A 26,355-nucleotide genomic window follows, 5' to 3' on the forward strand; every position below is an offset into this window, starting at 1 on the left:
TTTCCTGTTGTATTGATCCATTTTGTGCCATCTGCAAGCTTTGTGAATAAATTGAGCTACCATGCAAACAGAGAATGTGGTGTCCCAACATCAGCAGGGTGATCAATGGCAGAGACAACCCGGGTCAACAGTTCTGATGCCTGTGTTTACTGAGGCAAAGTATTGAAAAAGAGACGGGCTGGTGGAGTAGAGAGTGCAAACTAGAATCAATACAACAGCTATCATCATTTGCAGGGTTTATTAATGGCTTTGCCCCTAGCTGGGAAAGAGAATAACACTGACTTGCATTTGGGCAACCAGCACGTCAGTGTTTATGCAGCTGGCTTCCTATCAATCATCACAGTGTAAGTTGCTCTCAGCAATGGTCTAGTTACCTCCACTCACCTCATCAAAACGCCCCCCTCAATCATGTAATGAATGGCATCAATTATGAGACCAAGCTGCCAAGATATACAAATGATTCAGAATGGGTCAAAGTCTAAAGGCAGGCAAAAGTGATTGTGCATGGCGTAGTTTAATTCACTTTCTTTCACTCGCCTACTGGCTGCAGCTCAATGCAGTTTTCTTTCTTGCATTTTAAAAGGTATGTCTTCCTGTTTTGTGACTGACAAATGCATCAGTCACACTGGATACAGCCATAAGGCAACGAGTGTTTCAACCAATAGGTGTATCCAATCTTGGTGGTAGTCAGGAAATTTCCCCTTTGTAAAAAGCTTTCCTGCTCGGTCTACAAAACTTGTCATCTACGACATCAGACAGCAAAGAAAAACACATGGTGCTTTTCATGGCAGATGAATTGTTTGTACAGGATGTGGCAGCTCTAAAGAATAGGGAGTATGTTCAGTCAAATATGCCGGTGTAAAGAAAATGAACAAATCCATTTTTCCTGCTGTCAAATAAAACTGCTCAGCGCTGGTAATGGATGAATAAAAAAAAAAAGACAAAAGGTGTGCTATTTTAGAGTTCAGAGACAAAAAATATTAGAGGGATTTATTATTAATATAGAAGAAGAGATGTGAATAAAAATGTATTTAAACAGTGTAGTTAAATCTATATGACACTGAGTAAAAGCAATGGCATAAACCCATAATAGAATAATGTATGAATTTCAAAAGACAAGAAAAATGGAAAGAATGTAGGAAGTTATCAGCTTTTCTGTCTCTGCACAGATTAGAGCGTGGCACTTGCCTTAAGGTACGTTACTATGCCCGTAGGATTAGCCCACTTTAATAGAGCTCCCACTGCACTGACCCAGAGACTTGAAATCGTAGCCCTGCTTGACAAAGTCTCCCCCACAGGCCGGCTAACCACATCTAAGATTACCATATTTGAACCGAAAGCTCTGAAGTGTACTGACATGAATAGCAGAGCAGAGATCTAGGAGTGATCCTCCTGCTTCTTTCTTTTACAGTCATCTTCTTGCTGCAATGCAAGGCATTCGCTTGTCTGAGACTCCAGTAAATCTGCTGTACCTGCAGCAGAAAAATGATGCAAGAATATATTTAGCAGCCTAAAAAACTGTATTCATTTAGTGCACTAACACTGTCACTCCAATCATTTGACAAAGCACACAAGGCAAAGACTTTAATTAAAAACGGAAGATAACATGATAAAGTAAAACTGTGGCTCTTTGATTCACATATCTTTCATAGCATAAGAACCTGCTTTCATTCACATTATTTGGCATAATTGGAGTCATGTGTTATTCATTTTATGTTTGGCCTGTATTTTTCCATCAAGTGTCCTTTTATTGTACGACTGTGAGATGAACAATGTGTGCACTCATCTGTGAATTCTCCACAGAATTCTTGACAAGGCTTGAAAGATAGAGCAGGCGTGAAATAGTCAGATCTCCGTGTGGAAGTGGAATCGTTGTCTCTGCATGTGAAGACGAAATCTGTTGTTGTTGTTGTTGTTTATAAAGGGCAATTCCCACTTCTTTTTCAGTTGCTGTCAAGTTAGTTTGTGTGGAGAACATGCAAAACAATTTGTAAATGGATAAATGAATGGAATGGTAAAGTGTACTAAAAGAATTACATTTTTAAGGAGGATGGCATTGTGCATGTTATGTCCAAAGAGCAATGCTGGCTTCATAAATTAGTCAGTTTAACCAATATTTAGGAAGACATTGCACATTCCCAGTTTTTAACAAAGCCTCTGAAAATCTGTTTTGCTCGTTAGTTAATCCAAGTTATCTTTGAATACAATGCTCATCCACTAATCCCCTTCAGTCATAATATTTATATTTGCAACTTTATGCATACTAAACACAAATGAAAATAAACTGGGCTGCCTGAGTGGTTGATATGCCATGACTTTAGGAAAACATTAAAAAAAATCTTCCAGTAGGGAACCCCGAGGCCCCTGGCAAATTAAGGTCTCATCATTATCTAACTTTATTCACATTGTTTATAGCATAAGAAATTAGCGCAATTTTGTCTGTAAGGAATGAGTGAGATGTCTCTAGCTGAGGGCAGTTGCTGATGTGAAGTGCAAAAGAAATAAATTAATTAATCAAGTGAGGTACAGCAGTAGCCTCAAGGTTAACGGATCTGGCTAGCAGAAAGTTTCCCAGTTCGAAGACCTACTTGAGCTAGAAGAGGCTGTAGGGGGCTTGATTGACTTTTTAACTACTGTCAGCATGTGCCTGAGCAAGGCACTGAAGCCAGGTTCTTTAGCCCTGTAGGTAAGGCAAGTATAACATTATAGTAAAATGAATATAAAGCTGCTGGCGTGCTATAAAGCCATTCCAGCGCTTGTGAAGTTGATTCAGCAAAGATGCACTGTGGAGGTATTGGACAGCTCCCATGTGCAAATGTGTGAAGGTCTGCATACCTGAAGTCAAATGAGTTTATTTATGCCGGCCAAAATCATGAATCAGCCTTTGAACGACTTTGAAATCTGTACAACATCCTTGGCATCATTAGGCCCTGGATTCAGATAAAAGAATTCCCAAGGAAAACCCTACAGTGCAGAAAAAAAGAGAAGAGCAGCATTTTAGACAAGCAATAATGCTGTAAATACAGACTACAGAGACATGCTCATTCAATTACAACTTGTAGGAAAACAAATTTATACAATAAAATGCACATTCACACAGAAATTTGCTTGTGAAACTATGAAGGTGTGTTTGGATCACAGCACGTGGGGCCATTGCAGATGGTAAAGTGACTTTATACTCACATAGTACACAAAAGAGCCATCACGGCATGAGCTCTACAAGACCTCTGAAGATGGATACTTATGTTTTTCACACATTAACAGCAGATCTTTTTATACCCCAACACCTTGTCATCCCTGGCATCCAACACAGGCGAGAGATGACTGTCCACTTAATGTCTGATGTATCAAAGACATTGATGTGTCATTCTTATGAGATAATTATTGCTTATTGAATACCACCTGCGAGTGGTCCTAAGGTTTTTTTGCCTCATCAGTGCATATTTGAAACAATATATTTATTTTTATGAATGCATTTGTCTTAAATGTGAACCTGTACATGTTCTTATGGTGAATATATTCATGAAAAGTACACACACATATGCACGCACGCACGCACACACACACACACACACATGCACGCACGTGCACAAAGTATTGTTAAATGTTGAGGGACCATGTTTTCAGACACACTGCAAAGTGTTGTTATGCTTTCAAAAAAGAAAAAACCCTCTTGTGACCATGCAAAAGAATAAAATATGCAAAACATGTTTTGTAGTTAATTAATAATAAAAAGGATGTCAGCACAAAACTAGTACAAACACTTTTCAGATGATTAATTATAATGAACTGAAGGTCAGGCTTTATAAAGGATAAAGACTGCTGCGTTCATTTGTGTATAACACAATTTATATTAAACATATTTATTGACATTTTGTCAGAAGAAAACATTTCTGAATTGTGCAGAATCAGGAATGCAGAGAGAAGGTTGCAGCATGAGATTTCAGTGAAAATTATATCACTGTCGCTTTGAATTCTTTTCATCTTACTACTTTGATGCAAAATTGGTTTGGTGCAGCTGAGCACTTAACAACATCACAGTGTGTGTGAAATATTTTTCCTTTCTGCACACAAAACACTGAATCCTAAAATCCTGTTTTGGGGATTTATTTGTTTGTTTATTTATTTATTTATTTCTGTTTGAGTGACAACACAGACTTCTTTGTTTTAATGTTCTCTCTTAAGATCTGTGTGTACAGCAGCTGTTTATCAAAAACAATTGAAAAGTAAAAGGACTTTGAGGCTGTCCTTTAATCATGAATAACTAAGAAATGCTCTGTAATTGTTTGTTGGAGGACAAGCTGACACTTAACGAGGACATTCAAGGAATGTAAACAAGTTCTGTCTTTGTTTATTTTAGTAGAATATCATACTCTGCCGTGCTGACTCGTCCACATGAAACACACAGATAAGCACAGTGAGTTGTACATTATTAAGCCAAGTTACTTGCACACAGAGAAAATAGTACCACCATCTCTCTTTCGGTAAGATTACTGATGGGTTTCATGCCTTCATAATTCTTGTGCAAAGGTGACCAGCTGTGTCTATTTTGTTAAATTTGGAAACAAATGAGCAGGTGAGCTGCTGATCCACTCCAAGTTTCATATTATTTCAGCTCAAGAGAACCAGGGTAAAAGTATCTCCATGTGCTGCAAATACTCTTTTTTTTTAAATTGCTGATCTAAAACAAACAAAAAAAACAAAAAAACAACAACAACAGTAACAACAACAAAAAACAGCAATAGAAAGGAAGGTGGAGTAAACTCTGCAATCAATTTGGCTAAAGGGGGGGGGGGGGGGGGGGGGGGTATTTCAGCTGACCAAGATGTTCTTCAGTTGAAAACAGCCCTAAAATTGGATTTTAGGAGTAATACTTATTTCCAGTGCTGAACATTTGGCTATTAATTTTACACATCTGAGCTGTGAGGAAAAACAATACTGCTTTGTGTTTATCTGACCTCCAATCTGCTCAGAAAAAAAGCAAAACAATTTCTTTTAGTATTCAGTATCCAGTATAAATTTGGTGGCCAGGAGAAAAATCATGAGCCACTGTGCAAAAACTGCAGTTCCTCTTGGTGCCACTTGAGACTGTGTGTCAATCCCCATAGTTTCCCGTTTTAAAATCACATAGCAATTCTGAATAGTGTTTGTCTGTTTGTTGTTTTTAATAAAGTTAGTTAGTTAGGGATGTGGGTGCAATGATGTCCAACACTGTCCATTAGGGTTGAGATTCACTGCTGAGCCTCATCCACTGTTTCAAGTTCATATGTTGGACCTCTTTCCTTCAAAGCTTCAAAGTTGAGTACAAAACCAGTGAATGACAAAGCTACTGTTTAGGATCCATTATCTGAATACAATGCAGAGAAAAAAAGTACTAGCCATAGATCTCCACATATCTTATTATATGTCAGTACAAGTGTCAAGTTTTGGATTGACTGACTGACCCTTTAGATCATCCTACAATCCCTAAGACAACATTGCAAGCATGGCTACAAATCAAAATAGTCTGGCTGTCTGAGTGTAATCACTGGCGACCTGAATAGCGTCCCTCACTGAGCTGGTAATCCAGGATAACCCAGAAAATTCTCAGAGACTGTCTACGTTAAACTCTTAATGTAAAAGGTCCCCTTTTGTTGCTGGCACAATCACTTTAAAGCGCTCTTCTCGTTGGGGTAAAGGAGTTGCCAACATGCGTTTGTGGATATTCTGTGGTAAAATTGACATCTACTGTTCTGCTCAGTTCCTTGCTGGCACATTTAACAGCTTTCCCTAGTATCCACACATTGTTACTGTAAATCCTAAAACATTTCAATAGACGAGGATAAAGAAGGATCAGGTTTTCACAGAACGTCCTGATCAGCATCTAGAGGATTTCACTAGAGAAGATCTTCTAACAATTGAGTTGTTTTTGCTACAATGGAATAATTTTAAGGAGTGCAAAGAAGGGTCAGATTATTTTGGGCAATAAAAAAAAAATGAAACAGTTAACTGCAGATTTAAATCAACCTTCCCAGACAGAATTCCCTCCAAGCAGAACATTGCTAGCTTCTAAAAATCACTCTGTGTACTATTCTGTTATTTTAGTTGTATTTTAAAGTTTAATTCCATATTTATCTGATTGATAATTTCTGTCCAACTTTCAAAAGACGTCCTACAGAGATTTAATCACACTTTCAGTTGTAGCTAAGAGTGTATGTTTTCATTCATCAGTCCCACTTGATCATTTGGGGACACCAATTTCCACGATTTCATGAACACTTAACCTGGTACCTTGTAATAACATTGTTGAACAGCTGTGAACTTAACAAGCAAACATATCAAAATAAACATTTATTAAATATGAGTGTAAAATGTTTATAATAGCATCCTTTAATGTGAAAATCCCACAGTCTTTAACAATAATGTAAACCAAAAGACTTGTTTGAGAGAATTTATGTTTATACTTTTTGCCTCCAGGGAGAGAAACTAAGCTGTTTATTGCTTCACATCATAAACCTCTGTCAGAAACTTCCTCAGAGTCCTAACCAAAAATGACAAACAACTCTTTAATAAAAAGTATTCTTAGCAAAATTCATTTCATGAACAACGATTATCCCAAAGGCAGAAGTAGATATGTAGCTCTCAGAAGGATGGAAAAATCCTCAACAATAGCTCATCCTCCAGGCTGAAAGCTCTCAATGCTTCCATGATCCAGCAACAATAACAACAAAATCTTGTAAACAACTCCCACACTGGGCAGTCAGTCTTTTGCAGCTTCAGATTGTTGATATTTATAAACATATTGAAAATGTGCGAGGTTTTTTTTTACAGCCCACATTTATGCCTTTTCTATAGGGACTCCACAGCAACATCAAATTAGCAAAACAAAACACTTGCCTATTTTTTTTTTTCATATTTTTTGTCAGTTTCCTCAGCAGACTTTTGTACTACATGAATTCACAAATGATGTTTATATCACCTTCCCACATCAGCGCACCCGCTGAAGCAGCATTCTATAAATCAACTGAAACAGTCTTGGCATTACATCATAAAAAACTTCTCATGGGGTGATAAAAAGCAGGCAAATCAATCAATCAATTAGAAGATGAAAACATCTGATCCCATTGTTTTATTCTGTCAGTGTTTAATTAATAAGGAGGTGATCATGGCAAATAAACAGAGGTTATTCATCTCCTCCAGCAGTTTTGGAGCTAGTTTGAAGAGCAAAAAGCTGATGGGAGTTGGGATTGAAGAGTTTTTGAAAAGATGGACCTGGTCTTATTATTAGGCCATTTCAAAAACACTTTGCTCCACAAATCAGTCTTGAGGTTGCACTTATTTTTTACTGCTTTGCAGATTTTATATGACAGTGTTCCTCCAGGTCTGCATTCATTATATGTGACAGAATGGTTGATACAATTTCTACCACCCAGTATAATGAATTGCAAAATGTGTTTGTTTGTTGTCCACATATTCCCCCAAATCTCTGCATTTGTGCTGCTGCAGCCCTGTTATCTTTCAGGCCTGGCAGCTTAAGGGCTTGGATTTTCCTCCTCGAAAGCCCCTATGCTCCCAGGCAACAGGTTCCTCTAATGATGGGAAATTATGCTTGTGGCACGTCAATTATGTTGCAAAAATACTCTGGAGCAGCTATGTATCATTTCTGGCGGCTTAGCATTTCTCTCATAAGAGGCTTCCCATAGTATTGCAGCTCCCTTCACACTCACAGTACCTCGTACAATAGCACCAATAAAATATTAAGCATAAAAGTATACAAATAGTTTCTGAATTCGCTCTCAGTGAAACATCAAATTGCTCTTTTCTCCTGTGAAGTAATTCACAATTTTACAAGACAAACCAGCGTAGTCAGATTCGTGAGTGAGTCATGTGTCATCCAATACAGCTGATTTATAAAGTAGCACTGGGCTGTGAAGACCTGTTAACTAATCATTGTCAGTCAGATGACCTCCTTTCCATAGAAACATAGAGAAAGAGCAGTTAAGTGAAAATTCTAAAGCAGTAGGAGCCTCCTCCATATGGTGCCTGTATCCCCCCTCACCCCATTTAATTAGCACCTTTTGAAGGTAAGCAGGAGTTCTTTTTGCACAGTGCAGGTCAAAGGTGTGAAAAACAAAATCTCTGTAAGAGGCCCAGGCTATCCAGACAGGAACGAGAGGAATATTTCAGTTGTCTGTTTCAGTTTGAATGAAAGAAAAAAAGTGAGTGCATTTTTTTAACCACAAAAAATAGAATATGTTTATTAATCTTTTGGCTTTCTGTGGAGCCTTGAGGTAGCTGTTGTGATTTGGCACTATATATTGAAATTGAACTCTCTGCAGTGTGGCCTTACAAATCTGATATTCAAAAGTATTCATTTGAAAACTTGTTTTCTCTTCACCTCATGCTAATGCTCTGCTGTGTCGTCCCACTAGTCACTAACTAGGACAGGCAAAATTATATCCATAAATCAGAATGATTTTGCTTAAAATAGATGCCTGCTAAAACTCGGGCCAATATAACATCACATTCTTGGTGGTGACACCTAATATGATTCTACATACAGTTCTTTTCTCTAATTTTGAGTCTCTCTAAAAGTCCTGGAGATTTTATATACAGTAATTGGAAATACTATAACCATTCTTTTTTTTTTTTAATGAATTAGTTTTGTTTTTTAAACCTATCCATATCTCTGATACAGACTTTGTTGATCTGAGTAAATCTGAGTAAAATCTGTGGTGTGATTTTACACAAAATACATCAATATGCATTCTCAAAAATATGTCATTTATTAACATTTGAAAGAGTAGTGTATTAAAATAGCCTTTTAATGTCTTCTAATCTTCCCCAGCAGGTCAAATATCCAAATGAAAGAACATTAAGCAAAGCAGATTTAGTGGAGAGGAAATGCGACATGTTAAACTAATTACTCAAAATGACCAATTGTAAATAATCACATTGCTGTTCAGTTTTAGATTGTCAGCCTTTTGTTGCTAGTGATAAATTTGGAGTTGCACTGGGAGGCCCTTTTGTCATTTTTCAGGGGTCATTGTAGCCAAAGCATGCTTGAAAACTCAGTCAATTTGGTGGCAGTGAACTATGACACTATTACAAAGTCAATTAGGTAGGCTACATTCTAAAGGCCTCCTTTTCATATGGCACGGTGTGGATTCAGCCCAGCCTAAGGCGTTCCTGGACTGTACTCAAAGGAAAGAGGTCAGACAGAAGTCAATTGTTTTGATTAAAACCACTGCCCTTACTTTTGAAGAGAAGTGAAAAATAAAATACAGGCTATTATGCAGCCTTGTCATTTCTTCTTTTTTCTTTTTCTTGCAATTGAAAGAGGGATCTTAGTGAAAAGCCTGTGTCAATCCATCTGTTGATGGGATATCTGTGATGATATATCAGAGGTGAAGACTCGCTGGCCTGAATTGCAGAGCTCTATAATTATTTTTTTTAACTTAAATGTAATATGGCAGACACCACCTCCATCCAGTGTTGCTCAAACATTGAAGGATGATTCATTGTGGCACTCTGTTCTAATGTTGAAAAGCATTATGGTGAATAGCTTGATGGAGGCGATACCAACTAAAGGTCAACTTTTCAAATAGACAGGTTTAGACTTTAGCTCATTTTGGCTCACCACTAACTTAATCAGTAATCTCTGTAGAATCGCTTCTTCTATAGTTTGTCTGCCAGTACTGCTGAAAACACAATATGAACACTTTTTAAAATCTTTTTCTTTTTTTTTTTGTTTGTGATAATGGCAGAGATGAAAGAAATTATTCTTTTTTTCTCTCTGATGCACTTGTAACTGGACATATTTGCCAAAATGTCTGGATTAAGAAAAAATTTGAAAATCTTTTCAGGATATATTTGATATCTGAAATTAAATATATATGTGCTAAAATAGATTGTTTTAAAATGTGTTGACTAACTGTACTCACTCTGTTTTTCAGGAAGTCATTTTTATGTTTTTTGTTTCTGTTTCTTTTCTTTTTTTTAAATAGGAGAAGCCATTGATGAGTGATAAAGTGCAAAACTGAAAGCATCAGCTATTCTGTTAGCCCTCAACAATTTTCACACTTACTTGTCAAAAGGCCTGATGCTGGCTGTCACCCATCCTTTGTGCTTCAGCAAATTACTTATTTCAGGAAATGTTTTTTTTTTCTGTCTGTCTACAGCTGCAATTCACTAAAACTGAGAATTTTTAAAGAAACCAGTGAAATATGTAAAAGCAGCAATTAGTTTTAAAAAAGGCACCAAATTAAAAGTTTGATACTTAAAATGTGTATTTACTTTTCCTGTAAAGAGAAGCAGTGTACTAGCTTTAAAGGACACCAATTATGTCTTTTCTCACTGTTAGGCATAATTTTACAATGGTGGATGCTTAAATTAAACATAGCCAAAAATTAAAATAATTAGCATAAATACAGCATATGGACAGGTAATCTCTGTGAGCAGAAAGCTCAGGTTTGGAGAGCTCAAGCACCGGGCTCTGACTGTGAGCACAGTCAGCCTCATGCTTTCAGTCTTTATGTTTAGGAGGGCAGCCAATCCTAAGAAAGCTGATTTAAAGGGTAGACTTAAATTAAGAGGAGTTAAATGAGCTCGTTTGAGACAGAGCATATGCTAAGGACAAGTATAACATAAATAAAAGGACTATGTTGATGTTTAAATGATAAAAGACTTCTGTTGGCGTCTAAGAATAAAAGTATGAGATTGGAAGTAATAACATTTTAATAACTATTCCCCTTTAAAGTGTCTACAAGAGTCATTTTTAGTAATAATAATAATGTGAAATGAGACCAGAATAATGAGCTTAAGATGCTAAAATGATATACACTTGCAAACTAGACCACTTGGTTTTGCATCTGAAAATATATTTTTCACTTTACATATCATAATATAAACACTGATGATTGCAACTTTATATAGTGTGATATATGTGGTATAAAAATAAAGCCCATAAAACTAAAAACTGTTTTTCCACTTGTACTATGTTCATTTCTGTGTGTTGCATGTCAGTGTTTAGTGTAGTTGCTGATTATCAGATTGTGAGAGTTTAAAAAGTTCAAACTAGTAAAATTTCCACCTTTTTCAAAAAAATGTTTTTGCTTTACCTGGATGTTCCTAGAAAACTAATCACTAGCTTCATCTTTGGTGAAAGTCTAGACCAGAGGTTGCCTTGTGGCATGGGTTAGCGTAACCCTACTAATACATATAATTCAATTAAATTTTATTTATATACAGTGGAACCCCGACTTACAAAATTAATTTGTTCCAGAGGGTCTTTCGTAAGTCAAAATTTTCGTAAGTCGAAGCACCTTTTTCCATCGCCTTTTGAGTGAGGCGATGCTGGCTGAAGACGAAGTTTTTGGTGGAGGAGGAGGTGGCTGGGGTTGAAGAAAGCATACGTATGCATGCATACATACGTACGTGTAAATGTACATTACATTATGGAATTTAATTTAATTTTTAAAATTTTCTATTTTATCTATTTTGTTACGCGGGCATTTTGCTGTACCACGGGCAGAAATATTGCCGTTAAGTGCCTTCGTAACTTGAATTTTTCATTAAATGGGGTCTTCATAAGCCGGGGTTCTACTGTACTGCCGAATTACAACAACAGTTGCCTCAAGATGCTTTGTATTGTAAGGTAAACACCCTACAATGACACGAAGAAAACAGGGAAAACACCAACAATCATATGACCCCCTATGAGCAAGCATTTTGGCAACAGTGGGAAGGAAAAACTCCCTTTTAATAGGAAGAAATCTCCAGCAGAACCAGATTCAGGGAGGAAGAGAGCCAAATAAAAGACAGCTCAGTAGCTCAATTCAAAGATACAAACTCTTGCAGTTTCTGAATTATTCTTCAAGTATTTTTACTTTCATTGTCCATCAAATGTTGCTCTTTCAGCATATCATTTTACAGTATATGTTGCACATCATTGACTGTAATGGAAGTGGTTATTTCTGTTTGTGCAAGACTGGTATTTGACTGGTGCGGTGTATTTGCTCTCAATTGTTTTAACACAATATTTCAAACTGAAGTCTGAGACTTGCTTGATATGCTTGAAAAGCATAAAAATGAAGTAGCACTTTAAAGTCAAAAGCATCTAAAGCTTTAAAAAAGAAATCAAGATTGTGTTTTCCACACAATAATTACTTCCTTGAGTGACTCCTCAGACTAAACACACAGAAAGACATGTGTGGTGAACAAATAACAGGGGATAGATGTACAACTTGGGAATTCAGTAGAGCAGAAAAACAACAAATTGTGTTTTCAGACCTAATAGTATTGTATTTTGTTGGTTTAATTGAACAGGAACTGAGCATGGGCCCATCATAAAAGATTATAGTATACAACCAGGCACAGTTGTAGGAGATGCATTTGGAAAAAAATGTTTTGGAAATTCATTTTGGAAAAACAAATCCCATCAGTGGGCCATATATATATATATATATTTCTTTTTCTTCAGGCACATCAGTCACACACAGCAGTTTAAGTTACACAGTGTGCACTTGGCAAGAAAAGAGAATAATTTGTAGAGAAATTATTTCAAATCTCACATATCTATGAAAACAACCTCCTCATGCAAACTATGCCAACAGCAAATGCAGCAGAATTGCTTTTGTATTGTAAATGCAGCAGAAAGGTAAAGTCATCACAAGCAGAGTTAGTTTCTAGCATCAAACTGTGTTTCTCGGGATCTGGTTTTCTTCTTTGAATATTTTGTCAGTTCCCTCTTCCTTGAACTTTTCTGACTTTTCTGCTTTTCACATTTCATTTGTAAAACCACAGTGCAGCTCTCGAGAACATTATAATAGTGAAAAGTTCACATTTGTCTTTTTAAATGTATTTTTCTGCAACTGTTATATCATAAGTCTACATACAATATGAATCCATTCAGGGCTGACCTCTGTGAGATTACTTTCTCTATTCCTCGTTAATCCAGCAATGTCTGATGACTATTTGGGATTCAGTGCTATCTATGTTTACTGTGAGGACGTCTGTGTCCTACCTGATTTATTTTTGTGAAATAACTTCACTGACAAAGAGTTCTTTACATAATGCATTCAAATTTGGGAAGAGAGCAGGAAGAGAGAGTTTGTAGTAGAATTAAAAAGCAGTTGTTTTTTTTTATATATAGGACTGCTGCAAGGTTAGCAAGCTCACCACAGTTTGTACAAGTAGTGACTTAAGCAGGGAATTACAGTATGTTTTACCTCAGATTAATACATGAAAGCCATGACATGCAAATGAGCTGTTGCTAATGTAAAAATTCTGTTTAAGTAGAAAGCCTTTGTCAGCTCATGTAGGTCTATCCTTAAAAATTAATCCTGGATTTTTCAGTGGTTGTTCACTGCCGACAATATTACAATACAAAGCCGTGCAGTTTTCTGCAGAATAAAGGCAGGATAAAATTGTGACATTTTGTCCTTTGTTGAGTCTGCATCTCGGTAGTCTTTTTATTTTAAGAAAAAATGGCATACATTAAATAGAAGAGTCATCATGCTGCAAGTTAAATCTGTATTTTCCCCTTATTTTCTCATGCATATAACAATAAATACATTTCAGAGTTAAATGTAGAATTTTTGTAAATGTCTGCAATCAGGGCTCGGTTTATATAAATGACCAGTCCATCGTAGACATTCATTCATATATGCAGTTGCTCATTTTGAGCATCAAAACATACTACTCAAAAACTGAAGGGGATACTTAAATAACATCGGATCTTGATGATTTAGAAATTAAAAAAAAAAAATGAAAATCTTCACGGGCATATACTATGCTACAATCACACTAGGAAAATAATGGTTGGTGACGTTACTAAAATGATTGTGAGGATGTGCAAAGCACTTGTAATCTCATTGACTTGAAATGGTTCACTGAAAATCAAGAACAGGCTTGTGACCACTCGCGGTCAGTCGCTGTCTTCAAAATGATCTTGGTGCATCAAGATGGCAAAAAAAATGGGAATAAGACGGTATCAGTCTGCTATCAGTTTGTAGTTGAATTAGGGCATGCTGGCAATTACTTGCAATCTGTTTGTGATAATACAGCAATTAGGTCTAATACAGTAAATTGGTGAAAATAGCAAATCTGTTGCTGTGCACATATACACAATTTCAAGTTAACTCTTTACAGTCAGAATCCAAAAGAGCCAGAACCTCTTAGATTTAAATGGGAAATACAGAAATTCCACAAATGATGGCTTAGTTGTTGCAGGATGGTGATTTAATACATTTTTGTCTTTCACAATTTTTTTTTCTCCAAAAAGTCAAGATCACTGTACTAAATTATACTATAAACAATGTTGTTATTCTTAACCTCATTGGCCTAATGGTGCTGAAACGTTCATGACCTGAAGGCCACAGTTAGAGGTTAAAGGATTGATGAGTTGGAACTATTTTCTCATTCTGATGACATTATCATTCCTGGGCAAGATACTAATCCTTGCAGCTATGCCAGAGTTGCAGTCGATGATCAACCAGGTGAAGATGCATACTCTAGGAAGTCAACAAGTTTTTCAATTTCCTAGCAGTAATAATATTTGCTGAGAGAAAGAGAAAATGTTTACCTGTTACACCCTTGCATGCAGGGATAACAAAACCAAACCTGCCATTGTTGTGAAATCTTCAAATCAAAGGTACAAGACTGAAATATTGAGACAATCTAAAAAATCTTACGAGCACCATATGTCACTGTGCACCAGACAAAGAAAAATGATGAAATTTCAAGAAATGGTTGTATCCTGAGGAAACAAAACAAAATCCAAGTGACAAGGAATAGAAAAGTGTTTAAACAGTCCTGGGGTTTGGATTATACAGGCATACCTGAGCAATCCAAAGTAGTCGTGATGACAAATCTGAGACATCTGAAACTACATACAGTAAGTAACATGGTTAATGGCTTGGTTTAGCGCAAATTTAGTGTTAGTGTGTAGTGTAGTCAATAGTTTTGTTGTGTGTGTCAGAACAATGAGGCGACTGCTGAGTGTTACAGGTGTTGCAGGAGTGATACATCTCCTGTTGTAAGGCCTGCAGGTATCAGGCTGTTGTTCTCCTTTATCTCATAGTGGACAGAAATTATTTTTTGGAGTGGCACAAATAATTTGTGTGGCATCAAACTTGATGCAGAACAGCTGATTGTTCTGTAAATAGTTTGAAATGTTTATTTAAAAAACGCCTTGGCTGCATTTTTAGGTAGACAGCTGCAAAAAACTTTGTTGTTTGCATAACTCAGTTACTTTTCTGAAGAAGTAACTATATAATTAATTGGCAAACATTGGTCATTATTTACTGTATTTTGCAGACAGAAAGTTGCAGGACTCTCTCCCAGACCACAGACTCATAATACAAGTCAGAGCTTTATAAAAAAAAAAAAAGAAAGTTTTGTTTTCAAAATTGGAGTTCAAGTTATTTTTACTTCCAATAGTGTTAACATACTACACAGGTCATGAACAAGATTTTTTTTTTTTAATTTTCATTGTAAGTGGGATAAAGCAGTTAATTAAAAGTAGTCTAACATAAACGCTGTAATTTGATAATTTTAATAAACCATGTAACTTGGATGGATTCGATGCTGGCGTGACCACAGTGCACACGTCTGCTGTTGCTCACAGTGGTCCAAGGGACCGCTCAGGGAGTTTGTGTGTTCGCTCAGACACATGAAAAATTAGAGGGAACATTGGATGTATGCATGTAGTATGTTGTGCAAGTGGTCATCACAAGAAACAAATTACCTACCTGACTATCGTTATCATTAACTTATCATTGACAAAGAGGGCAATTAGTGTAATTGAAAGCTTCCTGTGAATTTGTTATCATATTTCCTATGAATTCGTATGATTTTCTTAAGTAACTTAAACAGAAACTTAAACCAACTGATTTTTAAAAAAAAAATAAGTCTCCACACATCAGACTCAGATATATTGGTATTTTTACATGATCAAAGTTTCTAAAGAGTGTACAGCTTACAAGATCAGTGTCTTTATAGCACTGTAAGATAAATAAAGTCAGTACAGCGTGCAAATCAAACATGACGGTAAATTTGAAAGTTCAGTTTGTTCCTCTAACTTGCGACCAAATGTACAATCTTAAAACACAACTCTAACATTTTGTCAGTTTCTAAAAGTTGGCAGCAAGCTGTTTTCTGTTTACACATTCAGCACAGATGGATCAACATTAACATACAAACTCTTTGCAGACAGAAAAAAAAACTGATGGCACTCAAATCATTAAATCTGTGGGATGTAAAAAAACAAAACAAAACAAAACAAAAAAAACCAGTGAGCTGAAAGACAGTAAACACCCCGTAGGGCTGAACAGAACTGCAGCGACATAGTGCGAGTCCTAAAAAATATTTATTACTGTCACTTTGGGAAATCAAACCAAATTCACAAACTAAAAGCAAATGAAATTAAATGATCTTTGTCATATTAACAACATGTAACACAATGAATAAAAAAAAAATAGCTGAATAAATATAGTAGGTCACATATCACACTTGAAGAAACACTGAAAATACACCAGTGACCACGCGTCTCTGGAAATGACGAGTGTTTCTCAATACTATTTGTCTCCAAAAGAGTTAGACGTTTAATAATAATAGTGTTCACTAAGTTTTAATTTCCATCTATTGCCCATCTGTATTTTTACGTGTTAATTAGCTTGTCATATATCTTCAACATGTTTTCCCTTAGTTTGACACTATATATTGACAAAACAATGAAGATGTTTTCCTTGTTTTCTTTCCCTATCAGAATGACACCTTGTGATGTGAAAAAAGAAAAGAACCTAGTACAAGAGAATTGCTTGGAAGAAACAACTTGTCAGATTTAACAAGCAAGCCAACAGGAGTCATTATAATGGCCTGATCTTTAAATGTAAATTTGATTATGTCATTAGTATAATGACTTTGATTGTAGCGATTTATTACAGCTGGGATTTTTATGCATTCTTGTCTTTGTGATCTGGTCAGCTAAGACTGCAAATATTAGAAAGCACAGATAATAAGCACCGAAAATAAAATTAAATAAATGAATAAGAAAAAATGCTGCACTTGTTCATGATGTGGAAAGTCAAGATATCTAAGTGAACATATACTATAGTAAATGATGTCAGATTATTAGGAAAAGAAAGCTGCAGCTTGACTGCCTGACTTGTCTTCTGATGAATTTATGCCATTAAAATCCATAAATCACTTCACTTTTGACAGCCTAGCATGTCTTCTTTACAATTTAAAAAAAAAAAAAAAAGAATAAGAAGAAATAGCCTCTCCCTGCAGTATAAATCTAATTCTTGGTTATTTGTTCATGAAGTGTCCATTCTGTGGTGCTGTGATTTAATCTGATTTGTGATGATAGAATCCAGTGTTCACATAGTTCAAATGCAATAAACGCTGTGGTTGTTGATATCTTGACTTTTTGTTGAGATTTTCTTTGAAGATTTGTGTTTATCTCACTAACAGCATGTTGCGCATGTCTGTGTTCATTGGAAAGCATCTCACTATAAATAAAAACAGAAAGAGAAAAGTAAGAAACGGTGGCTCAGTTATTGTGACAGAGACCGACTGCGTGGCTGTGGTTGGCCTGACACCACAGCAGCTATTTGTCACTATTAGTTTCCATTAATTTAAGTGAACACATTGTTAGGATAGCACTGCGGTGGTCCTCTGCTGTGGCAGGTGAGAAACTGCAAAGAGATGCTCGCCTTGAATGCTTGTCAGTTATCTAAACCCATCCATTTTGGTAAATGCCCAGAATGACCAATAAAGGAGCCTGTTTGAGTGAAATGGACAAGTGGGTCATCACACATAAATGGTTGAAGTGATGAAATGCTCTCATGACTGCAGTCAAGACACACACATCCTGCAGCATATCTACCATAAACTAAAGGATGATCTGAAGCATTAAGACAGTTAAAGTGTTATTTTTATCCATGCTAAACATCTCTTTTAGGATCAAAAATGGAATGCTCGTAATGAATATTTCCTCCACCGAATCGCTGTTGGTCTTTGTGATTTGTTTAGTGATTTATATAGCTCAAGTGTTGTGGTCATGGATAACTGTTTCCCTTAGCCGGAGGAAAAATAGATAGTAAGAAAAAAGCTACACAGAGGAATAACTGCAAAAGAAAAGTAGTGAATATAAGAGTGTGGGTGACGCAGATTGTTACAGAAATAATCCTCTCTTTTAAGCATACTGCTTTTGGTGACAAATCAATTCACAGAACATCTGGATAAAGTGAGGGTTTTTTGGCATTTCATTAAATGCATGAAAAATGCATAAAAATATCCCTGCATGGCATATTTCCAGGGACCACTGCAATAAAAAAAAAAAGCTGTAGATGTGTCAGTCTGTCTGACTGATTCAAAATATTTGCACAAATTCAAAAGGTATGACATTTAATGTTTTCAGTGTTTTATTGGACCAATGGATTTTCCCGAAAGGGTATGTGCAATACCTGTGAAACCAACATTTTGCAAAAAAAGAATAAAGAAATGCGCTATAGAGACAGTTGGCAAGCTGAAAAAAATGGGACACGGTTTGAATTCACTGATACCATTAGTGAGAAGGGTAATTGAAAAAACAGTGCAATGTTGTTCTGAGTGTTCACCTGTTTCAGGCAATATTTCTGCTGCAACAGGAGTGATCTCTTCCAGGATGAGAATCGAATACGTAGGCTATGAGCGATAACTAAATGGTGTGATGATGATTCACATGCTGTGCCCTTGCTAATCACTAGATCTTCAACACCTTTGTGCCAGAGAACGTCCTCACCCCCATCATCAAAACACCAGATGGTGGAAGAATGAACAATCAATGTCAAAATGCACTGATGGTCTGCTAGTGGCATGCTTTGGCTCAATATCTAATTAAAGTGTTTAATATTGACTTTTCCTTTCCTTTCTTTTCCTTTCTGTTTCCCTTACATGTTGATGTGGGATGTATAAAATGATGACGCACAGGGGAGACTCACAAGTAAAAACAGCTCTGCTTGGTTGTGTTTTTACAGGATTGAGTTATCCTGCTGCCTTATTTCGGTTTTTATACTCAAAAGTTTTACGAACACTTATTTAAGAAGTACCAATACAAGTACATATATGTGCTCCAAGTTGTGCTGTAAAAGAAAAAAATAAATTAAATTAGGAAAAGACTGCTGATCATTGGCTGATGCTGTTATCCCTTTTGGAGCTTCTTTATATACCATTCCCTGCAGGTTTTTTGCTGACAACATTTTAAATCTTTGCATGTCTGAGGACTGAGCCAAGGATTTGTCTGACCTTCTCAAACTTAATGAGGTTCACTGACAGGTGAGGAAGGAGAAGACAGTTTCATCCAACACAGGGACTCTGTCTCAGACTTCAAAACTTTTTTAGACAGCTAAATGGGGACAGGTTTAGCTGCCCCCTCATTAGGCTGGGCATCAGAGCAGAAGACCACCAAATGGCAGGAGTCTAGGCTATAGACTTTTACAAAGTGCACACACCTTAACTAAATATATGTAGGTGTAGTAAAAATAAGACTCATTCGGCATTCTAGTACTCTCATTTTTACTAGTTTGGAGAGCAACTTGTGACAGTTAAAAAATAAGACACACTGCTTTTGCAGTTGTTTAAGTAGTTATGACCCGCTCACTCTTTCTGGCTTCTAAACATTGTGTTTCTGTGTACGATAAACAGTGTAAAGTATGTGCAAAGCAATCCTCTGGCAGTGTCCCTGCTGTCCGTAGAGCTGCAGGAAGCTCAGAAACAATCGTTCAGACAAACATGGCACTCTGAGGCGCTCTAAATTTCACCCAAGAAATCCTGTTGGAGAAGCCCAGGAAAACTCACTTGAGTGGCATAAAACACATGTCAGCATCCTCTTTCTCTGTTGCCTTTGCAAGGACTCAAAGTGTATTTTTTTCCTTTTGTAGGTTCTCTAACTCCGCTTTGTCTAATGGGTAAAGAACATACTTCCTATAATATTTCAGTGTTTTATTACAGAGACCGGATAGGCCAACATAACCACAACCTTCACAACATGCCTGCAGCGGTGGAGAAACAAAGCTTTCAAAAAAAGCCTTTTGTGCCAGTGTTTTGTGCTGTCATGCTAACCAGCATGGCCGGACCTAACATGGCAGAAAACAAATCAGAGCTGCAAAGCTGTCCCGTCGCATAAAGGTCCATTGTATGCATTACAATGAACAAACATTACCTTGTTCATTTGGTGCATAAACTCTGAGGTTCAGGCTTTCAGCATAACTTAAACAGACTTAAGAACATTTATACCTGTCCAAGTGAAGTCTTGAACAAAACAGTTTGAAGAAGAATAGCACACACAGTAAGCTTTATTGTTAACAAGCATTAACAGCACACGAAAACCTGTTTTGTCCATGAATGAGCGTTATTTAATTTTCAGTGGGAATTATATAAAAGTGTGTAAAGTACTGGTAGACTCTCACGCTACCTTACCTGACAGAGGTTGTTTTTGATTTTCAGATGTTGCAATTTTTTGTACAGTAACATGTAATCTCAGTGTTCGTTCTGTCTGGTAGCAACAGTGTTCAGGTAAAAGTGAAACTGTATATTTCAATAAATTTAGATAAACTTTTTTTTATTGACTATTAAAATATGGAAATTCATGACAATGTTCATGCTGTCATATACTTTGCATACATTTTAAACCTATCCTCTGAATCAACAAATAGTATGGGTGAGCAGAACTTTCAATTATTGATAATTAAGATAATTTCTCCTATCCCACAAAAATGCAAAGAATATTTTCCTGGTCAGAGCTGCTAGTAAGTGAAAATAATGTTACTTTAATAAACTCTAAAAGACAGTTTGTTTCTCACTTAATAGCCACCGCGCTTTATTCAGCAACATACAACATTTAATTTCATATTAATTTCACGTTTGCTATTACGTAAATTTCAGACCACTCAATTAAGTACGGTACTGGTTGATCATTGATGTTTTAATCATATGTTTGTGTGTCTGAGAGTTCTCTGACATATTATTTTATGTCTCTATATTTGTTTTTCTAGGCGGTGTGTGCATCTCCCAGTCTGTCAAAATTCCCCGGGAGCCCAAGCAAGGAGAGTTCGACAAGGTCATCCGGCGACTCAGAGAAAATCCAAATGCCAGAGTCGTCATACTTTTTGCCAATGAAGATGATATCAGGTATAACCTGGTAATAGATTAACACTTCTTTTGAAGATTAGGAAAACATGACTACAGCAGACAGCATGCAAACTTGTGGGAACACAGCCGTTTCAGTGCGGGTCTGCCAGACTACTGTGTAATGAATTGCACAACAAAATCAAAGTGGAGCTGGTTGGGATGCTGACCTTATCTGTGGCAACATCTGTTTTCTCACCTTCGCAGGCGGCTGCTCCATGCAGCGAAAAAGGCCAACCAGACAGGTCATTTTATCTGGGTGGGTTCAGACAGCTGGGGCTCAAAGATCTCTCCGGTTGTGCAGCAGGAGGAGATGGCAGAGGGAGCAGTCACCATCTTGCCCAAGCGTCAGTCCATCAGAGGTACAGAGATGGACATTATGCAAGCATCTGATCTCCCTGCCTTCTAAAATCATGTGCACATATCAGTGATTTATTATTTCCATGCAAGTAAAACAAAACTATTTATCTTTTACTCTTTCAGAAGACTACGTTATTTGTAATGACTTCAACACTCATTTAATCATCAAAGATGTAAAAAAGCTCAGTCAAATAAAAAACAAAAAAGAAGCAAAGTGAATGTGCACACGATATTGAATTATTGCTGTCATATACTCTAGAACACATGACAGCTACGGTTCTCATATAGCGTTGCTTACACTGAGAATGACCGCATCACTGACAATGAACCGACTGATCTGTTTAGGGTTTGATCGTTACTTCATCAGTCGAACGCTGGAAAACAACAGAAGGAATATCTGGTTCGCTGAATTCTGGGAGAACAACTTCAACTGCAAACTCAGCCGTCATGCGGTGAAGAAAGGGTCCGGGCTCAAGAAGTGCACAAGTAAGATATTCTCCTGTTGAGAAAAAGCTATTCTGTGTTCTTTTTGTTTAAACTTTTACCCAACATGAAAACATTCCTCTTTTGATGTATCATGAGGGAGGTGACACATTCGGCTCATGGGGAAAGTGTTTTGACAGCATTGCCCACCTATTAAAAGTGGAACCGCTATATATTCAGTCTTCAAAATCACAGTTCATCTCACAGCTCATTTCATTGCTGCTCTATATTTCTGCTGAGTCTAGTGTGTTTATCCACACAGCTATAACAAGTGAATGGTTTAGCTCGGCTGCATGCTTAAAGCTTCGGGCTTAATGCCATACTTTATACAGCTGTAGATAGCACAATCTCTCTTGGTGGGAAAAGTCACTGCATATTTTATCATGATTTAAACCTCTATTAAGTAGTAAAACATATAACAAAATTGAAATTTTGCTTACAGTCACCCCACTTCTGCCCTATCTTGAAAACTGCAACAGGGTAAAAACTAAACCGTACTAAGTTAAATGAACCCCCCTCCCCAAAGAAAAATCCAAAACCAAAGTTCTATACAATGCAGTAGTTATAAGCTGATTAATTTAATATAGGATTTATAGCATATCTGGTGATCAGCTCTTATTAGCATTCACGCCTTGTTACTGCATTACCTTTTCTAACTGCTAAATACTCCATTATGCTCAACAGCTAGTCACCAACCGTGTCTGATGCAGGCAGCTCGCTGTTGATTTTAAAGTTGGTTTTTTTTGCTAAAAGCAGCTACTTGGTATGGCTGCAAAAAGTTGAGAGAGCAATAAGAGTGCAACAAAACATTGAAATTGTTGGCTAGACACCTAAACGATGATCTGAAGTTGATTATAAAGCTCTGCAAAGCTGAAGGGAGGAGTATATTCCGGCTATAATTCTCTACAGGCTCAGACAAAAGACTTTTACGTTCTACGTTGTTCCACATTCGATATTTCTCGCTGTTTTTTCTTTTTCTTTTCAAAGAAAACAAACTTGCACTGTTTTAAACCCTAAATAATATCAATTATAGCATCTTTAAAAGTAATAGATTTATTTTGGAAAATCAAAAAGCAAAAGAAACTAAGGTGATAATTAGATTCACTTTTGGAACCCAGCTTATTTCTATAGCCAGTCCCAAGCCCCAGGTAAATGGAGAAGGTTACATGAGAAAGGGTATCAGGTGTTAAAATCAAACAAGCAGATTATTGAGGTTTCCACATGCGATTTCTATACCAGATCAGTCAGGGCTAGAGTTAACAATAACTGCGGAAACGGTGTTACTGTTGGGTGAAGACAAAGAAAGGGGGGAGGCGTGTTTGTAGGTAGCAAGAGAGAAGGGAAGGTCTAAGTGGGGAGGTGAGAGCAGGGACTCTGTAGGGGAAAGAGCTAGTTCATGTGCTGGAGAGAAGGAAGGTATATTGTTTGTGCAAGAGACCAGGTGGAAGGGAAGCAAGGACAGAAACACTGGAGGTGATTGGTAATGAGGTTATTGGATGAGACTTCAGTGGACATGTAGGTGAAGGGAACAGAGGTGATGAGGAGGTGTTGGGTACGTATAGTGTTAAGGAGAGAAATGCAAAAGGACAGATGGTTGTGGATTTTGCAAAAAGGATGGAAATGACTATGGTGAACATGAAGAAGGAACACAAAGGGATGTATAAGAATGCAAGGACGTACACATAGGTGCACTACATCTTATACAGAAGAAGCAATCTGAAACACAAGTGGAAACAAGAAGTGGAAGTGAGTGAAGACATAGGCAAGGATTAAATGGTAGAAATGTTGCACAGATGCTGCCATGAGGGCATTTGTCCTATTCTCTGGACAGAGTAAAGAAGACAGAGTGACGCAATGGTGGTCACATTCATAAATGTTACTGCAGGAAAGTATTTAAAGGAAGAGATTAGCAAAGAAAACATGGAAAGTAGTCGGGCTGATGAAGAAAGCTGACAGGACTACTGTGAGACTTTTTAACCAGATTGTTTAATAAAATCTTGGACAGTGAGAGGATGCCTGAGCAATAGAGAGGAAGTTTACTGGTGCTTTTCAGGAACAAGGGTGATGTGCAGAGCTGTAGTAACTACAGAGAGATAAAGTTGGCGAGCCAGATCATGAAGATATGGAAAAGAGCTGCTGAAGTTAGGTTAAGACAGTGGTTCTTAACCTTGTTGGAGGTACCGAACCCCACCAGTTTCATATGTGCAGTCACTGAACCCCTCTTTAGTGAAAAATAAAATATGATTTTATTTTTTTTTTAAATTCAAGCCATAGATATGTTTTTTACTGGTGCACAAAATGAGCCGTGCATGTCAAGGTGGAGGCTCTGCCGAACCCCTGAGACTGACTCACCGAACCCCTAGGGTTCGATCGAACCCAGGTTAAGAACCACTGGGTTAAGAAGATAGGTGATAGGTGCAAACAGCAGTATGGCTTCATGTGGAGAAAAGAGCACAGTTCCAGTGTTTGACTTAGAGTGTTGATGGAGGAGTGTAGCGAAGGTCAGAAGGAGTTTCATAGTGTATTTGTGGTCTAGAGAAAGCAAAGTGGTATACTGCATGAGAAAGCCAGGAATGGCAGCGAAGTATGTGAGGATGGTGCAGGACATGTTGGTTTTGAGCTCCTTTTTTTCCAGTGGTGATGGGCAGTTTGACAGATGAGGTCAGGCACACGTCTCTGTGGAGGAGGATGATCACAGGCAATGCTGTGATCTGTAATGAGAGCATGGAGCAGGTGGAAGAGAGCCTGGAGAGGTGGAGGTATGCTTTGGAGACAAGAGAAATGAAAGTAGAAGCAAGGCAGAATACATTTGTGTAAATGATAGATGTAACAGGGAATCTACACGGAGCAGAGGAAGTGAAAATGGACAAGTATGCAATTATCAACTATCCGAGAGAGGAAGAAGACACTACAGGTTTGGTGGACACAAGTGTCAGGAGTGATTTGTGACAGTAGGATAGCAGTAAGAGTTGAAAGGGAAGTTTTGCAAGATGGCCTCTTATGATATATGGTTTGTAGACGGTGACACAAATGGAAGGATAGGAGGCTGAGCTGGAGGTGGAGGTGAGTTCAAGATGTTAAGATTTTTTGTTGGACGTACCCAGAATGAGTATATCAGAAGAGAGAAAGTGGATATACCAGACAAAGGATGTTAAAAATTGAGCTGCCAGGGATGAGTAAAAGTGGGATATCACAGGAAAGATTCATGGAAGTCATGAAGGAGGATATGCAGAGGGTTAGTGTGACAGAAGAGGATGCAAGGGATAGGGGTGGCATGAAGGCAAGGATTTGTTGTGGTGACCCATAAAAGGAACAGGTGAAAAAAAAGAAGAAGAATTAGGTGTGTTATTGGTGGGGAAAAACTCAAGTAAGAGTTGCTGTATGCAGCCCAGCAAGCAAGAACACAGCTCTCGACTGTCAGGTCTTAGTGATCCCTTGAGAATCTCCCAAGTTTGAAAATTGCCACGTATAGCCTCAACCCTCGAGTGACATCAATTAATGGAAATATTTCTCCCTAACGTATGCACAGTAGCAAAATGACTAATTAATAACTACAGCATAACACTGAAGTCTGCTGGAAAATGTAACAATGCAACAGAGAAGACACCAGAGACACAAATAAGATTTGTATGATAATGACCATCATTACAGCCAAACACTGCAGAATTGTTGCAGATTTCATGCAGTAATAATCCATATCTTCTTAATTACAGGTAGCTAGTATTGCCATTAAAGGCAGATCATCACAACTGGACTGTTAGGATCAGTTCTTTCCTCTAAAAGAAGAGTCCAAGTGATGACTCAATGGCTTTTCAACAACCTAAAAAATTAACACTCAAATGCCCAGATTTGAATTATTCAATCTGACGATAAATTTACGCTTACAAATTACTTGCATATTCTCTTTATTCTTAAAATGTGACAGTATTGTGCTTTAGAGGATCGTGGAAAGCTGGATATAATAGTGCTCTGTGTCATTCTTTTGGTAATAAAAATAAAGTTGAATTTGATTGAATTATTGTAATTTCATATAGCCCCCACTTGCCTCTGAAATAAACATATACTGAATCGAGACAGCTCACTGTGAGGACACAAAATATACAGCAGATAAAGAAGTCATAAAAACAATCGTATTATGCTTCATAACATAGTTGGGAATGAGGAATAATTTGGGGGGCATACAGCATTGACAGAAAAATAGATCAGCACACAATTAGAGAACACAACGTTTAAAAAATCCCTCTCTTGAATTTACAGTTAAGAATGAGCAGTTTGTCTTCAGGCGGAAACCATGCAAACTCCAAGAAATCAAAGAAAATAAAAGTAACAATCTAGTTGCTGTACGGTGAAAGCACTAACCAC

General features: G+C 37.2%; 1 protein-coding gene across 4 annotated transcripts in view; it reads left to right on the top strand.

Moving 5' to 3' along the window:
- Nucleotides 1-26,355, top strand: part of LOC120718077 (metabotropic glutamate receptor 4-like) — a 184,739-nt gene that overhangs the window by 118,216 nt on the left and 40,168 nt on the right. For all 4 annotated transcript variants that reach the window (XR_005692370.1, XM_040006400.1, XM_040006406.1 and 1 more), the window contains exons 4-6: nt 21,018-21,153; nt 21,358-21,512; nt 21,856-21,996. Coding sequence is in view for 3 of the 4 variants with exons in the window: in XM_040006400.1 (XP_039862334.1) it covers nt 21,018-21,153; nt 21,358-21,512; nt 21,856-21,996 (432 nt within the window). In the remaining variant the exon portion in view is untranslated. The remainder of the gene's footprint in view (nt 1-21,017; nt 21,154-21,357; nt 21,513-21,855; nt 21,997-26,355) is intronic.

This window comes from Simochromis diagramma, unplaced genomic scaffold, assembly GCF_900408965.1.
Source record: "Simochromis diagramma unplaced genomic scaffold, fSimDia1.1 OVJJ01000320.1, whole genome shotgun sequence".
NCBI lineage: Eukaryota > Metazoa > Chordata > Actinopteri > Cichliformes > Cichlidae > Simochromis > Simochromis diagramma.